General features: G+C 39.5%; 1 protein-coding gene across 1 annotated transcript in view; it reads right to left on the reverse strand.

The window, feature by feature from the left end:
- The window catches only part of BDP1 (B double prime 1, subunit of RNA polymerase III transcription initiation factor IIIB), a 96264-nt gene that overhangs the window by 44885 nt on the left and 34048 nt on the right, over positions 1-17331 (reverse strand). Inside the window, 5 exon segments of the mRNA XM_054715179.1 lie at positions 4447-4562; positions 5512-5704; positions 7834-7925; positions 12009-12168; positions 15160-15318. Of these exon segments, the coding sequence (XP_054571154.1) occupies positions 4447-4562; positions 5512-5704; positions 7834-7925; positions 12009-12168; positions 15160-15318 (720 nt within the window).

A 17331-nucleotide genomic window follows, 5' to 3' on the forward strand; every position in this document is an offset into this window, starting at 1 on the left:
TGGCCCAATCAGCCACCCCGGCCACCCCGAGTCCTGCCCCCCTGCGCCTCCTGGCCAATCATGGGCATAGCGAAGGTACGGTCAATTTACATATTTGTCTATTATTAGATAGGCTCATTACTTTAATATCAATTCAGATTTTAAGATACAAATACACAATGTTATGATTATATTCCATATGCTTAAATAGCCTCTGAGTAATCAAAGGTCTTTGATAAACTTTACTTTTATGGATAAACTAGAGGCCCGATGCATGAAATTCGTGCATGAGGAGGGGGGTGTCCCTCAGCCCAGCCTGCACCCTCTCCAATCTGGGACCCCTCGAGGGATGTCCGACTGCCCGCTGGTAGGATCGGGCCTAAACGGGCAGTCGGACATCCCTCTCACAATCCAGGACTGCTGGCTCCCAACTGCTCGCCTGCCTTCCTGACTGCCCCAAACCACTCTGCCTGCAGCCAGATCACCCCCTAACCATTCCCCTCCCAGCCTGATTGATACCTAACCTCTCCCCTGCCAGCCTGTTTGCCCCTAACTGCCCTCCCCTGCAGGCCTGAGTCCCCCCCATCTGCCCTTCCCTGCAGGCCTAGTTGCCCCCAACTTCCCTGCTCTGCCGGCCTGGCCACCCCTAACTGTCCTCCCCTGCAGGCTTGATTGCCCCCAACTGCCCTCCCTTGCAGGCCTGGTCTCTCCCAATTGCCCTCCCCTGCTGGCCTGATCGCCCACAACTGCCCTCCCTTGCAGGCCTGGTTCCTCCCAACTGCCCTCCCCTGCTGGCCACCTTGTGGTGGCCATCTTGTGTCCATATGGGGGCAGGATCTTTGACCACATGGGGGCAGCCATCTTGTGTGTTAGAGTGGTCAATTTACATATTACTTTTTTATTAGATAGGATAGAGGCCTGGTGCACGGGTGGGGGCCGGCTGGTTTGCCCTGAAGGGTGTCCCAGATCAGGGTGGGGGTTCCCTTGGGGTATGGGTTGTCCTGAGCAAGGGGCCTGTGGTGGTTTGCAGGCTGGCCACACCCCTCGGCGACCCAAGCGGAGGCCCTGGTTCTGGGATTTATCTTCTACAATTGAAACTTTGTAGCCTGGAGTGAAGCCAAGCCTCCTGCCTGCTCCATGGTGGCAGCCATTTCTGTTGGTATTTATTTATCTTCTATAATTGAAACTTTGTAGCCTTAAGCGGAGGCCTGGGCCGGCCAGGGTGTGCAGAAAGCTTGGCTTCCTCCATCACCGGGGAAACCCAAGCCTCCCTCCTGCTCGCTCAGTGGCCGCAGCCATCTTGGCTGGGGTCAATTTACATACTCGCTCTTGATTGGTTGGTGGGCGTGGCTTGTGGGTATGGCTTGTGGGTGTGACAGAGTGATGGTTAATTTGCATATTACTCTTATTAGATAGGATCATCAGTACCACATTATTTGGAGTTCATGAACAACCAATCAACAAATAGTTCTAAGCACCTACTACATGCCTGGAAGGCATGTGCTAGGAACTGGGAATACAATGGTGAATGAGGCAGATCTTCTCCTATAGAGCTCATATCACCTGCATAATTAACTGAAGAGCAGTACCCGAGGTTAGAAATCAGATATGAAATTGTACTGAATTATTCCTCAACTTAAAACATATAATGGATCCACAACTCTCCAAGATCACAGAATTTAAGGAAAAAGGCCAAAAAAAGAGGATCATAACTGGCGAAGATAGAAGAATGTGCACACAATTACAAATCTACTCCATGGTCCACGTGTGTTTTTCTAAAATACAGTTTAAGAATCAACAAAGTACTTATAAACATCCATAAGATAATCATGAGTACACAGGATGCCAAATTAGCCTAGAGAAATGTTTTAGATATATTTGCTCATTTATATAATCAAGAAGAATTTTTAATGCATTCTTCATCTCAGAATCTCTTTATTTTCTCTTTCTCTTACATAGCACCTTAACAGTTCAAAGTCTTTGGGAGGGAGGAGAACTGCCTATTAGATACAAAAAGACATATGGCTTGATAAAACATAGAATCTTAGAATTATTTTTAAGAATGTTGGAGATTCAAAGACCAGAAAGACCACATGATAAAACAGAAAGGACACTGCCTTGAAAAAAAAATAGTTGTTGACATCAGACTGGTTATCCTATACAGTAAAAGCCTAATATGTAAATCGACCAAACAATGGAACGACCAGCAGAATGATGGGTCGCTATGACAAGCACTGACCACCAGGGAGCAGACGCTCAATGCAGGAGCTGCCCCCAGCCCACAGGACCCAGGCCAGCAAATGCGGGTACCAGCGGGGGCCCTCCCGATCACCCTGTCTGTCACCCCACAGATCAGCCCTGATCGCCGACCAGGCCTAGGGACCCTACCAGTGCACAAATTTCATGCCTCTAGCTAGTTATAAACATATCTACCAGGGTTCTAAAACCCAAAGAACACTAAAAACTTAATTTTCTACCAAGCCAAGATGAACTATTAAATGGAGATTGGTTTAACCCTGGCAGGCGTGGCTCAGTTGGTTAGAGTATCATCCAGTACAACAAGAGGTTGCAAGTTCAATTCCCAGTCAGGGCACACACCCAGGTTGCAAGTTCAGTCTCCAGTAGGGCCAAATATTGGAGGCAACCAATCAATATTTCATTCTTGTATCTGTGGTTCGCTCGCACTCTTTCTCCCTCTCTTTTTCTCTCCCTTCCTCTCTCTCTAAAAATAAGTAAAAGCATGTCCTCTATAGAGAGGGTTTTTTTTTTTTTTTAATGAAGTTTGGTTTAAACAGAAAAAAACATAAACAAAAAATCCAAACTGTCAGATATCAGATATCTATATCAGAGATATGTACCAAATAATGTCACTGTACAGAATTCTACCCAGAGATTCTGTGGCAGAATAGAAAAATAGTTTGGGGGTGGGGGAAGGCAGTATAGGAAATAAGAAGCAAAAGAATAGAGGAAGAAGTGAAGAATAAAGAAATTTTTCAAATAAAGATCTTTATAATAGTTCAGGAACCGAGCTTTCCCTCTCAGGTTAGGTAGTCAACAGGCTAATACAGCTATAATAAAGTATAAAATAGGCCAGACTTTAAATGGAAAGATTGGAAAAATATTAATAATTGTTGAAACTAGATAGTAAGTACATGGGAGTCCATTAGTCTATGCTCACTGCTTTTTGCACATTAAATATTTACAAAAGGAAAAAGAAATTAAAGTATATTAATAATTCCATTAATCTGGCTTGGTGCCCTCCAGAGGGGAAATAACAAATATAAAAGAGCTTTGGCTGTGAGAAGTATGGGTTTTTACATATAAGTTTTACATAAAATTTATGTAAACCTTAAATAAAGGCAATATGGGTTCAATCTAATCTCAAAAATCAAAAATACTAAAAAAATAAGAAACGTTATCACATTTGGACATAGACATATGATTTAACATGCATGTTAAATGGTAATCCTATCCATGTGAACTCAAGGTCTAATTTATGATGAGTAGCTCTTTTCAAATCACCCAAAACTGACAAATCGACATGAAGGCTATGACATAAATTGCCTTGAAAAATGAAGTTATAGCCCTAGCTGGTTTTGCTCAGTGGAAAGAGTGTCAGCTTGCAGACTGAAGGGTCCCGGGTTCAAGTCCGGTCAAGGGCACATGCCCAGTTTATGGGCTCGATCCCCACTGGGGGCATGCAGGAGGCAGCCGATCAATGATTCTCTGTCATCACTGATGTTTCTATCTCTCCCTCCCTTTCCCTCCGTCTCTGAAATCAATAAAAACATATTTTTTTTAAAATGAAGTTATATTTCTAAACTAGAGGCCCGGTGCACGAAATTCGTGCACAGGGGGTGAGGGGAGGAGTCCCCTCAGCCGGGCCTGCACCCTCTTGCAATCCTGGTCCCCTCAGGGGATGTCCGACTGCCGGTTTAGGCCCGATCCCAATGGGATCGGGCCTAAACCGGCAGTCGGACATCCCTCTCACAATCCGGGACCGCTGACTCCTAACCGCTCACCTGCCTGCTTGCCTGATCGCCCCTAACCACTCTGCCTGCCTGCCTGATTGCCCCTAAACATTCACCTGCCTGCCTGATCGTCCCTAACCATTCTGCATGCCTGATCACCCCTAACCACTCACCTGCCTGCCTGATTACCCCTAACTACTCGCCTGACTGCTTGATCGCCCCAATCTCTCTGCCTGCCTGCCTGCCTGATCGCCCCTAACCGCCTCTGCCTTGGCCCCCGCCACTGCAGCTTCATCTGGAAGAACGTCCAGAATGACATCCGGAAGGTCATTCGGCTGTCCAGTCTAATTAGGATATCACACTTTTATTATTATAGATATTATGTAACTTGATATATAAAAAAAATCAAGTCTGATTTGTGTCTTTTTAAAAATTAACAATTTGTAAAACTTTATACAAAATTTTAAAATTATATAATCAATAAGATGATGCTTACCTTGGACATTCATTAAGAGACTTGGGCTCATCTGGTTGCACATTTTGAAATGAAGTATCTTTTTTTCCAGATTGTGAGGTGATGTCACATGACTGATCTTCTATCTGTTCAGGAGTCTTGATAACGAAGACATTTTTTTAAAAAGTTTTAGTTTTCAAAATGAACAACCATTTATAATGTCCAATTTGAGTACAAAGAAAACAGTAACATTTCAAAACCATAAAATGATAGTCCAAAGATGTTGGTTTTTTTCTTTAGATATCTTAGGAAATTTCATAAGCCACACCTTTTACCTCATCTCAAAGGCCCCATTTTCCTCCCAATCAGAAAGCAAGTAACTGCTTTAGTCTCATCTGTAAGAATTATACCCTGGGATCTATCTCTCTGAATCTATCTTATTATTATAATCACATTACAGACCTTGGAAATTATGCCAACTGTTACCCTTATCAAAAAGACTAGTTATTATTATGTAAATAATCTAAAATCCATAATCTGTTCTTAGAATTATATTTTAGTAGGAAGATTTTAACATTTTGTTTCTGCCAGCGTTAAAATTCACATATCAAGCTATATTTTCAAAAGGAAGTGGAATTCAAAATCTGCAGAGTAATGGGAAAAAGCAAGTCAAATATGAAGTAAGATGAAAGTAGATGATCCATCATATAAATGCCCAAAATCCAGAGAGCTGAGTTACATGGCTTTACAATTAGCCAAGTGGCTGCCTATGAGATTTTGGTCTTATATTTAATGAACAATGTACACAATGGTATAACACTACTATTTAAAAGTGGGTGAGGCCCAGCCAGCATGGCTCAGTGGTCGAGGGTTGACCTAAGAAGCATGAAGTCATGGTTCAATTCTCCGTCAGGGCACATTCCCGGATTGCCGGCTCAATCCCCAGTGTGGGGCGTGCAGGAGGCAGCCAATTAATGATTCTCTCTCATCATCAATATTTCTATCTCCTCTCCCTTCCTCTTTGAAATAAATGAAAATATATAAAAAGAGGGTGAAAGGAGGCTTATATATTTAACAAAAAACACTGGGAGGAATCAGAATACTTACATTTATATCAACACAGGATTCATTTTCATTCTTTTCTACATTGGCCCCAATTTCTTCCTGTGATGCAGGGATTTCTTTTTTTTCAGCAGCTTTAACTACATTTGGCTTTGGCCTTTGTAATCGGCCCCTCAGTCGTGCAGGTCTGAAAGCCTTTGGTTGATTATCTTCCTGCAGATTCATTTTTTCACTCAAACTACAGTTAGAAAGGAATCAAATCAATAGTTATTCTGAATTCACATACTTGCTTGTTTTTAGTATTTCCTTCTCTCAGGTACAAATAATTTGTAATATAAAATAATTCATAAGTATCCTCAAGAACATCCTTCAAAGATATTTATACTTCTACACTTTGAATCTTTGGAACCCAAGACATAATCCTGGAAGCCTGACTATAAAAAGCATTTTAAAATCAAATTTTCATCACAAAATTAAAAAATTTACATCAGATAAGCATGTACTACAATTCCCCACTAAGTATAATATTGTATAATGTACATTACCAGGGCACTGGAAACAGATTATGGCATAAATATACAGTCCAAAATCCACTGGTTCAGATTCATACTGGAGCAATGTCTATTCTAGATCTCCATTATAAATTAAACATTCCCTTCTAAAACCCCTTGTTATAAGTAAAATTATACAGAAACACATTATCTTACCCATTAACTTATCTAACAAACTTTGTTAGTAAGCTTGTTAGTAAGCTGAGGGAGAAATGTAATTGCTAACTTAATGGATCCATATCATAATTTATTTCTACAATACAGGGGTGGACAAAAGTAGGTTCACAGTTGCTTGTATGGAAAAAGACATGCAAGTTATGATTATAATAATACAAAAATAAATTGCATACTCACACTGTAAACCTACTTTGCCTACACCAACATTAAGCATAATGAGCGTTATTTACTAGGTGTACCAGTTAATAATGCAGATTTTTTTCAATAGATGTAGTTATACATATGTTGATATATATACGATTTGATATATATGCTATTTTGTTGTATTGACAACAAGCTTCAAAACTTCATATGTCAAATTTGCTGAAGGTGTTAACATCATAGATATTTTTACGCTTAAAAATGTCAAATTTCGTGCCAAAAAAAAAGAGCATTTGCGGGAAGTTTTAATTCATTACTTTATTTTAAAGAAAAAGTTATCGTACACTTCGGGAAGCTTATGGTGAACATGCTCCATCTCAAGATACTTGTGAACGTTGGTTTAAACACTTTAAAAGTGATGATTTTGATATGAAAGACAAAGAACATCCAAGTCAACCGAAAACGTTTGAAGACCAACAATTACAAGCATTATTGGATGAAGATGCATGTCAAAGTCAAAAACAACTTGCAGAAAGATTAAACATTGCTCAGAAAACAATTTCCAATCGTTTACAAGCAATGGGAAAGATTTTAAAGGAAAGAAAATGGGTGCCACATCAACTGAACGAAAGACAAATGGAAAACCGAAAAGTCATCAGTAAAATGTTGCTTCAATGGCAAGAAAGTCTTTTTTGCATCGAATTGTGACTGGCAATGAAAAGTGGATTTATTTTGAGAATCCCAAACGCACAAAATCATGGGTTGATCCAGGTCAACCATCAACACTGACTGCAAGGCCAAATCACTTCGGAAAGAAGACAATGCTCTATGTTTGGCGGGATCAGGAAGGTGTGGTGTATTATGAGCTTCTAAAACCAGGTGAAACCGTTAATACTGATCACTACTGACAACAAATAATCAATTTGAACCACGCTTTGATCGTGAAATGACAAAAATGTTCCAGAAGAGAAGACAAAGTAATTTTGCTTCATGATGATGCACCAACACACACATCAAAACCAGGTAAAGACACGATAAAAGATCTTTCCTGGGAAATATTAACCCAACCCCTGTATTCACCAGACCTTGCTGCTTCAGATTACCACTTGTTCCAATTATGGCACATGCACTTTCTGAGTAGCACTTCAAAACATACGAAGAAGGGGAAAATTGGGTGTCTGAATGGTTTGCCTCAAAACAAGAAAAATTCTATTGGGACGGTATCCACAAATTTCCTAAAGATGTGGGAAATGTGTAGCTAGCAATGGACATGACTTTGAATAAAGCACTTTTGATGTTTCTCTTGAAATTGTGTTTTCTTTGATTACAAAATCGGCATTATTAACTGGTACACCTAGTAAATGTTTCAACAACACCAACTGTTAAAAATGGACTTAAAGTGCATAGCTGAAAATAAACCTCAGACAGTATCAAGTAGAAAAATTACTACAATCATTCCTAAGAGTTACTATTTGTATTCTACTTCCTAAATACTTACTTAGATACAGTATCAGCTTCAGAGTTCTCTTTCTCTGTATTCTCCATTCCAGAAATGTCAAATGAATTCATTTTATCCTTTTCCATGTGGGTCTATGAATTCAATGTTTTACATTTAATCTACTTAACATAAAAAAGTTCAAACTTTGCAATAAGTAAAGGGAAATTTAAACAAAAAAGTTTCTTTTGTACTTCTAATAAGAGAGTTTTTAAAATCATACAGATTAAAGTATTAGAAAACATACCGGGTGAGGCAAAAGTAGGTTTACAGTTGTTCATATGGAAAATAATAATGAAAAATACAAGAATAAACTTGTGTTTCATATATTTACAACTGTAAATCTACTTTTGCCTAACCCTGTATAACCTCATACATTACTACAAATCACAAATCAGTATATCCTTTCTAGAAAGCCTTTTGTCAATATGAATCAAGAGCCTTAAAAATATTCATCCTTCTGACCCAGTAATATGATTGTTAAGACTCTATTCTAAAATATTTCTACTAAAATTTAAGTACAAATATGTTCACTGGAATATTATACAAAATAGCGAACACTGTAAAATCAGGGTTGGAGAAAGTCTGGCCCACAGGCCATATAAGGCCCACAAAATCATTTGGTCTAGCCCCGCCAAGGCATTAGGTCTGACCAAATATAGCAGGCTAATTTAATTTTGTGTGGCCCGTGAATGATGTTATACATATCCAAATGGCCCTTTGCAAAAAAAAAGTTTCCCCATCCCTACTGTAAATAGACAAAATATTCAACAATGGGTAAATGTTTAAATAAACTCAGTTCACACCCACTGATAGAATATTATGAAGTTACTAAATTAAAAAACCATGTTTTCAAAAGATGTTTAATGATATGGGAAAATATTTATAGAAGTTAAATACCAAAGGATACAAAACTGAATTAATACTACTACTCAATTTTGTAATTAAGAAAAGCTGGAAGAATTAAAATGTTGGTTGCATCTGAATAACGAAATTACAAGTAGATTTTGTTTTAATTTTTTCCTAATCCTCACCTAAGGATATGTTTTCGTTAATTTTTAGAGAGAAGGAGGGAGGGAGAGAAAACACCGATTGCGAGGCTCCAATCAGCTGAGGCACACCGACCAGGAATGTTTTAATTTTTACATGAGTGTGTATTTCCCCAATTTTCTAGAAGTTAAAAATCCTCTCTAATAAAAGAGTAATATGCAAATTAACCATCACTCCACTACATAAGCCACGCCCACCAGCCAAGCCACACCCACCAGCCAATCAGGGCAAGTATGCAAATTAACCCCAACCAAGATGGCTACCAGAAGGGAGGCTTGGGTTTCCCTGGCAACAGAGGAAGCCAAGCTTTCCACACACTCTGGGGGGCCCAGGCCTCCACTCAAGGATACAAAGTTTCAATTATAGAAGGTAAACAAATCCAAACAGAAACGGCTGCCGGCCACGGAGCAAGCAGGAGGCTTGGCTCCACTCCAGGCTACAAAGTTTTAATTGTAGAAGGTAAATAAATTCCAGATGCCAGGGCCTCTGCTTGGGTCGCTGGGGGGCGTGGCCAGCCTGCAAACCACCACAAGCCCCTTGCCCAGGCCTCTCCATGCCCCAAGGGAACCCCACCCTGATCCAGGACACCCTTCAGGGCAAACCAGCTGGTCCCCACCCATGCACCAGGCCTCTATCCTATCTAATAAAAGAGTAATATGCAGATTGACCATCACTCCAACACACAAGATCAAGATAGCTGCCCCTATGTGGTCAAAGATCCTGCCCCGATGTGGACACAAGATGGCCACCACAAGATGGCCAGCAGGGGAGGGCAGTTGGGAGGGACCAGGCCTGCAAGGGAAGGCAGTTGAGAGGGACCAGGCCTACAAGGGAGGGCAGTTGGAGGTGATCAACCCTGCAGAGGAAGGCAGTTAGGGGTGACCAGGCCGGCAGAGGAGGGAAGTTGGGGGCAAACAGGCTGGCAGGGGAGCAGTTAGACATCAATCAGGCTGGCATGGGAGTGGTTAGGGGGTGATCAGGCTGGCAGGCAGAAGCGGTTAGGGGAAATCAGGAAGGCAGGCAGGCAAGCAGTTGGGAGCCAGCAGTCCTGGATTGTCAGAGGGATGTCCGGTGGGATCGGGCCTAAACGGGCAGTCGGACATCCCTCGAGAGGTCCCAGATTGGAGAGGGTGCAAGCTGGGCTGAGGGACACCCCCCAGCCCCGTGCACAAATTTCATGCACTGGGCCTCTAGTACCTTATATAATTATAATGTAACTAAATTATAAAAAGTATGATAAAAAAAGCTATTTCACATAATAGGAAAAAATGTAGACTTAACATTATAAAAAGTATTTTACCAAAAATAAAAAATTTAAAACAATATAATGCTAGCATGAATATAAGGAAACAGGAACATGCATTTGGTGCTTATAGGAATGTAAATAGAGTCATGTTTTTGACTGTCAGTGTGACAATGCACAAGACCTATAAAAATATTAAAAATATTTTGACCCATTAATCTCACCACCTCTGAAAATTTATCCTTTGTTTTACCTTAAGAAAGCCCTATTTAAAAAATTGTTTGCTTGTATTTCAAGAGTTTAAAAAATGGAAATAACCTAAATATCCACCACTAGAGAAATGGCTAGTAAATTGATAAGTTAACCTTAATTAAAAAGATCAATTAATCCCAAGAAATATAAATGAATAAATTTAGAGAAAGAAGTTTTAAATTTTATGTTATGATTGCCCTGGCTGGTGTGACTTAAGTGGTTAGAGCGGCGGCCCACACCAAAGGGTTGAAGGTTCGATTCCTGGTCAAGGGCATATACCTGGGTTGCAGGTTTGTCCTTGGGTCAGAGCAAGTACAGGAGGCAACCAATTGATATGTTTCTCTCACATAAATGTTTCTCTCTTTCTCTCTCTCTTCTCTCTCTTCCTCTCTCTCTCTCTCTCTCTCTGACTCTCTCTCTCTCTCTCTTTCACTCTCTCTAAAACATCAATGGATATTAAACAAAAACAAAAACAAAATTTTATAATTAAAAACTATAGAAATGTTTACATACATAAAAAGAAAGTTTAAGTTTATAAAAGACAAACAGAGCAATATATCTGTGTTTAGATGAAAAGGTTGTAGATATAATTTTATGTATAGCTGGCTCAAAAAATTTTTTTTTTTAAATATATTTTATTGATTTTTCAGAGAGAGGAAGGGAGAGGGATAGAGAGCTAGAAACATCGATGAGAGAGAGACATCGACCAGCTGCCTCCTGCACACCCCCCACCGGGGGATGTACCCGCAACCAATGTACATGCCCTTGACCGGAATCGAACCTGGGACCTTCCAGTCCACAGACCGACGCTCTATCCACTGAGCCAAACCGGTTTCGGCCAAAAAATTTTTTTGAATAATAATTTCATATAATAAAAGTCAGATTTGTCATTATGGAGGATGTTTGAAATTTGTCTTAGGTTCTAAAAAAAATATGCATAAGCCCTTGCTGATACGGCTCAGTTGGTTGAGCATCGTCCCACGTACCAAAAGGTCACCAGTTCCATTCCTGGTCAAGGCACATGCCCAGGTTGTGGGCTCCATCCCCAGGAAGGTTGCATGCAGGAGGCAACTGACTGGTGTTCCTCTCTCACATCAATGTTTCTCTATCTCCCTCTCTCTAAAAATCAATAAAAACATATATTTTTTAAAATTAAATAAAAATAAAATAAAGCAGGAGCCTAGTAAGACAAATTTAATATTCTTAAAATATTTTTTTAAATTGACTTCAGAGAGGAAGGTAGTGGGAGAGAGAGATAGAAACATCAATGATGAGAGAGAATCATTGATCAGCTGGTCCCCCCTACATGCTCCCCATCGAAGATCACGCCTGCAAACAGGGCATGTGCCCTGATGGGGAATCGAACCACAACATCCTGATTCATAAGTTGACGCCCAACCACTGAGCCACAGTGGCCTGGCTAAGACAAATTTAATATTAATGGGAAAGTTGTTCTGAAGAAAATGCATAATCAAGACACTGGTAAAACATTTAATATTAATGTGTAAGTTCTTGTATCTTTGTGATAGTATCACTAACATTACTTTTTAATTATAACTAAACATTTTTATTTCTAACTATTTCGGAAAAAATTTTTATAATTTTAATATCTATAAAGTCTCTTGCTCCATACCTTTTCAACTGGAGCTTCTGGATGTAAATTCTTGCTCTTGGCATCTGTTTTACCTTGTGAAAGAACTGATTTCTTCCCAACAGCCCTTGATAAATTGGGTTTAGGTCTCTGGAATCGTCCTCTTACCATAGGTTTAACATTTTCTGTTTGATCAGTTTCCCTAAAAAAAAATCATTACGCACTATCATTCAGGCATATTAAATGAAATTCTTCAAAATTCACTCAAGAGTCAGAAAAAAACTCCTTTAAGCATATTACAAAGTAGCAAAGAAAACTGAGAAACAGCAATGAGGCAATAACTAACTTGTTCCATCAGATGTTAAAAACACAGTATTCATGCCAAAACCGGTTTGGTTCAGTGGATAGAGCGTCAGCCTGTGGACTGAAAGGTCCCAGGTTCGATTCCGGTCAAGGGCATGTACCTTGGTTGCGGGCACATCCCCAGTAGTGGGGGTGTAGGAGGCAGCTGATCGATGTTTCTCTCTCATTGATGTTTCTAACTCTCTATCTCTCTCCCTTCCTCTCTGTAAAAAATCAATAAAATATATTTAAAAAACAAAACAAAACACAGTATTCAACATCAATAATTAAAACGCTGTAGAACAGATATATGAAGAAACAGATAAATGAAACACAAAAGAAAATTGAGATGACTACAAAATATACATGATTTTAATATTTAAAAAGGGAAGCATTTCAAAAGTGTGAAGGTAAGATGAAATACAAAATAATGTATAATTAAGAATAAATATTAGCCCGGCTGGCATGGCTCAGTAGTTGAGCATCAACCTAGGAACCAGGAGGTCATGGTTTGATTCACGGTCAGGATACATGCCCGGGTTGTGGATTCGACCCCATGTGGGGCATGCAGGAGTGCAGGAGGCTGATGATCAATGATTATCTCATCATTGATGTTTCTATCTCTCTCCCCCTTTCCCTTCCTCTCTAAAATCAATACACACACACACACACACACACACACACACACACACACACACAGTAGAGAAAAAACAAGAGTGAGCACAAATGTGACAAGACATTAAAAATCAGAAAATTTACTCTGGCCGGTGTGGCTCAGTTGGTTGGATGTTGTACCATGCACCAAAAGGTTGCCAATTCGATTCCCAGTCAGGGCATATACCCAGGTTTCGGGTTCGATTCCCAATAGGGGCATGAAGGAAGCAGCTGATCAACATCTTGCTCTCACACTGATGTTTCTCTCTATTCCTCTCTAAAAATCAATCTTAAAAAAAAAAATCCAAAAATCTACCTGGAATTATATATATTCACTATTCTATTCCTTTAACTTTCATTTAGGTTAGAAAATATTTAAATAAAAAGCTGAAGGAAATAAAAAAAAGAATTACATATCCCTGCCAAAAAAGAAAAAATGAGGTGGAAATATTGTACTGAGGTGTTATTTTATAATCTATCAAGACCAGCAAAAATCCCAGCTTGATAACAGCATTATTAGTTGCTAAGAAAAAGAGGTGCTTTCTTACATTGTTGGTGAGAATGTAAACTAGTATAATTTCTATGGGTAGCATTTTGACACTAACTTATCAAAATCATAAATGTACACACATATATAACCATGAAGCAAGCATTTCCATTTTCAGGAACTTAACCTACAAATACACTTGCTTATAGATGAATAAGTGAAAATGTACAGTAAGATTATAAGCATTATTTGTAAACATATAGCCATCAATAGGGGACTGATAATATAAAATGTGGTTTTTTCATACAACACTATGCAGCTATAAAAATAATAAAGAAGGTCTTTATTTAAAGGTATGTAGATATAAGAAAAAAATGTAAAAGATATGTATACTACTAGGTTTTTAAAGAGTTAAAATATATGTATGTATTAGCTTTTTATTGTTGTAGTTAATCCCCACCCAATGACATTTTTTCCACTGGTTTTTAGAGAGAATGGAAGGGAGGAAGAGAAAAGGAGAAAGAGAGAGAGAGAAATATAGATGTGAGCAAAAGACACTGATTAGTTGACTCTGCATGCGCCCTAACCAGGGCTGGGGATCGAACCTGCAACCCAGGTATATGCCCTTGACCAGGAATTGAACCTAAAATCCTCCGGTGTTTAGGCCGACACTCTAACCACTGAACAAACAATGGACAGGGCTACTTGTATTAGCTTTAATACATTTTTTATTTTTTCTAAAAATATATTTTATTTGATTTTTTACAGAGAGAGTTAGAAACATCGATGAGAGAAACATCGATGAGAGAAACATCGATCAGCTGCCTCCTGCACACCCCCTATTGGGGATGTGCCCACAACCAAGGTACATGCCCTTGACCGGAATCGAACCTGGGACCCTTGAATCCACAGGCTGACGCTCTATCCACTGATGCTCTAAAACAAATATTTTGGCTTTACTGTGACCTTTGTTGCAGCTAAACTGGTTAGGGCTTAATATACTTTTTAAAAATTTTCTGAAAAAATAAAACTGGTACTTGTTAAAGTGAATAAGGATATATGGTAGGAAGAATATTTCCCTCAATACCTTTTTACACTTTTAGACAGCTGAACCATAATATATTATCCATACCAAAGACTAATTTCAATTTTTATTTTAAAAAATAAGGTTGATTCTCAATATGACTTTGCTTTACTGAATATAAATAATTTATAAACTGAATAGCTTTTAAGACCATATGAGAAGTTATGAGGGAGACAAAAAGGAAGTCTGAATTTTTGACATATCTCTTCAAAGGGAAATTCTGTGGTGCTTTTGTTCTATTTTTAGTGAAGATACTAACTTAACCAGTATCTATATACTAAAAAACATTATAATCTCTTCAAAGTCATAAATATCAAAATCCACTACTTTGACAACAGGCATGAATATTAACTCAAACCAAGTAAAAGCAAATATTTAAGCTTTTAAATTATTTTAGAATTTCTTAAGTTACTACTTTGCTAAAATTCGTAATACTATAATACATCATATATGAAAGAAGCTCTTTCTGTAATGAAATATACACACTCAGACCACAGACATATTAAATGGTCTATAGTTCCGTCCTCATCCCTAAAAGAAGCAACATTATTAACATTTGTTAAATTATAAGAAATTACCAAAAGTTTTAAAATAAATTTTTAAGTCCTACCATGTTAAATACTTACAGTGATATATTTTTTAGTTCAACATTTCTTTCTTCTGTACAACTACTCTCAGCATTATTCACCTCACATAAGACTCTAATTCCAACTTCTGATGAATGCAAATCTGAAGTGATTGATTCTGAAGCCTCAGTTGCTACTGATGTAGCATCTTGTTGACTACTAAAAAAATGAAAACATCAGGGAGGAAAGAAATTCTTAGTAATGCATACTTTAAACTAATTATTTAAAAGACTTTTAAAATGCTATATACTAACCAACACTATGAACGATAATCCTTCATATTATGAAAGAATTAAAACAAATATTTTGGCTTTACTGTGACCTTTGTTGCACCATGTTAATTTTTTTTTAAACTCACTCGTAACATTGTTCTTTCTTTACCTATTTTGTTTGTGTATATATATATTATACACACACACACACACACACACACACACACACACACACATATGTATTATTGATTTTTTTACAGAGAGGAAGGGAGAGGGATAGTTAGAAACATCGATGAGAGAGAAACATCGATCAGCTGCTTCCTGCACACTCCCTACTGAGGATGTGCCCGCAACCAAGGTACATGCCCTTGACCAGAATCGAACCTGGGAACCTTGAGTCCGCAGGCCGACGCTCTATCCACTGAGCCAAACCAGTTAGGGCGCACCATGTTATTAAGAACTATTCCTTCGCCCTAGCTGGTTTGGCTCAGTGGATAGAGCAGCAGCCTGCAGACTGAAGGGTCCAGGTGTGATTCCAGTCAAGGGCACATGCCCGGGTTGTGGGCTCAATTCCCAGTAGGGGGCTTCCAGGAGGCAGCCAATTAATGATTCTCTCTCATCATTGATGTTTCTCTCTCCCTTTCTCTCTGAAATCAATAAAAATGTATTTAAAAAAATAAAGGGGAACTGTTCCTTCAAAGAAATTAGCCACCATAAATTAATAAGCGTGGGAAAGTGTTTAAAAAGTCACAAAAGAAAATTCCCTTATTTATATAGAGTTCACAAATCAAATGTATGTGTAAAATCATAATAATACTTAGAAATTATCTTCCATTAAAATTTTATGAAAGCATTTGAGATATTGGTCCCGAGAATATGTGTCAGTTTGGCTCAAATAAACTCTTATAAAAATTCAAAAATAGCCCTGGCCAGTATGGCTTAGTTGGTTGGAGCATCATACCAATCAATATGCCAAGGTTGCAGGTTTGATCCAAGGTCAGGGCACATATAAGAAGCAACCAATCTATACATATAAAACCCTAATATGCAAATAGACCTAACGGCAGAACAACCGAACAATCGGTCACTATGACATGCACTAACCACCAGGCGGTGCACGCGGAACATGGCGGGCATCGGCCACAATGGGATGGTGGAGCAGGTGAGCAGGGGCGCCAGACCACGGTGGTGCACTGCTCACTGTCATCAGGGTGAGCCTCTGGTGGTTACTGAAAATTCTTTGCTCCCACGCACTGCGGTCTCACCGGGCACTCGCACCCACTGCCGGCGGCATTCCCAATCACTCGGTGTCGTCAGCAGGCGCAAGTGGCGGCTACCGGCACCGCTCGCACCTGTTGTTGGCACCGGCCCCAGTCACTCCTCGCCATCAGCGGGTGTGAGTGGGGCCAGCGCCTTCAGGACGTGGGAGCGGGGCTGCTGGCAGACAGAGGACCATGGGCCGCAGTGGGAGGGGCCTAGCAGGGGAGCAGAGGATGGGCTGAAACCCACCCTGTGCCCAGCCTCGCGGCCCACAGTTTCTTTCAAGGTACACGAATTCATGCACTGGGCCCCTAGTGAATGTATAAATACATGGAACAGCAAATCGATGTCTCTCCCTCTCTCTCTCTCTCTCTCTCTCTCTTCTCTCTCTCTTTCTCTCTCACCCCTTCCCTTCCTCCCTCCCTAAAAATCAATAACCCTAGCCAGTTTGACTTGGTGGATAGAGCGTCAGCCTGAGGACTGAAGTGTCCCATGTTTGATTCCAGTCAAGGGCATGTACCTTGGCTGCGGGCACATCCCCAGTAGGAGGTGTGCAGGAGGTAGCAGACAGATATTTCTCTCTTATCGATGTTTCTAACTTTCTATCCCTCTCCCTTCCTCTTTGTAAAAAAAAAAAAAATCAATAAAGGACCCAGAGGTCCATGGCTCAGCTTCAAATACATTATTAACATTTTGAACT

Source organism: Eptesicus fuscus, chromosome 4, assembly GCF_027574615.1.
Source record: "Eptesicus fuscus isolate TK198812 chromosome 4, DD_ASM_mEF_20220401, whole genome shotgun sequence".
In the NCBI taxonomy this organism is placed as follows: Eukaryota; Metazoa; Chordata; class Mammalia; order Chiroptera; family Vespertilionidae; genus Eptesicus; species Eptesicus fuscus.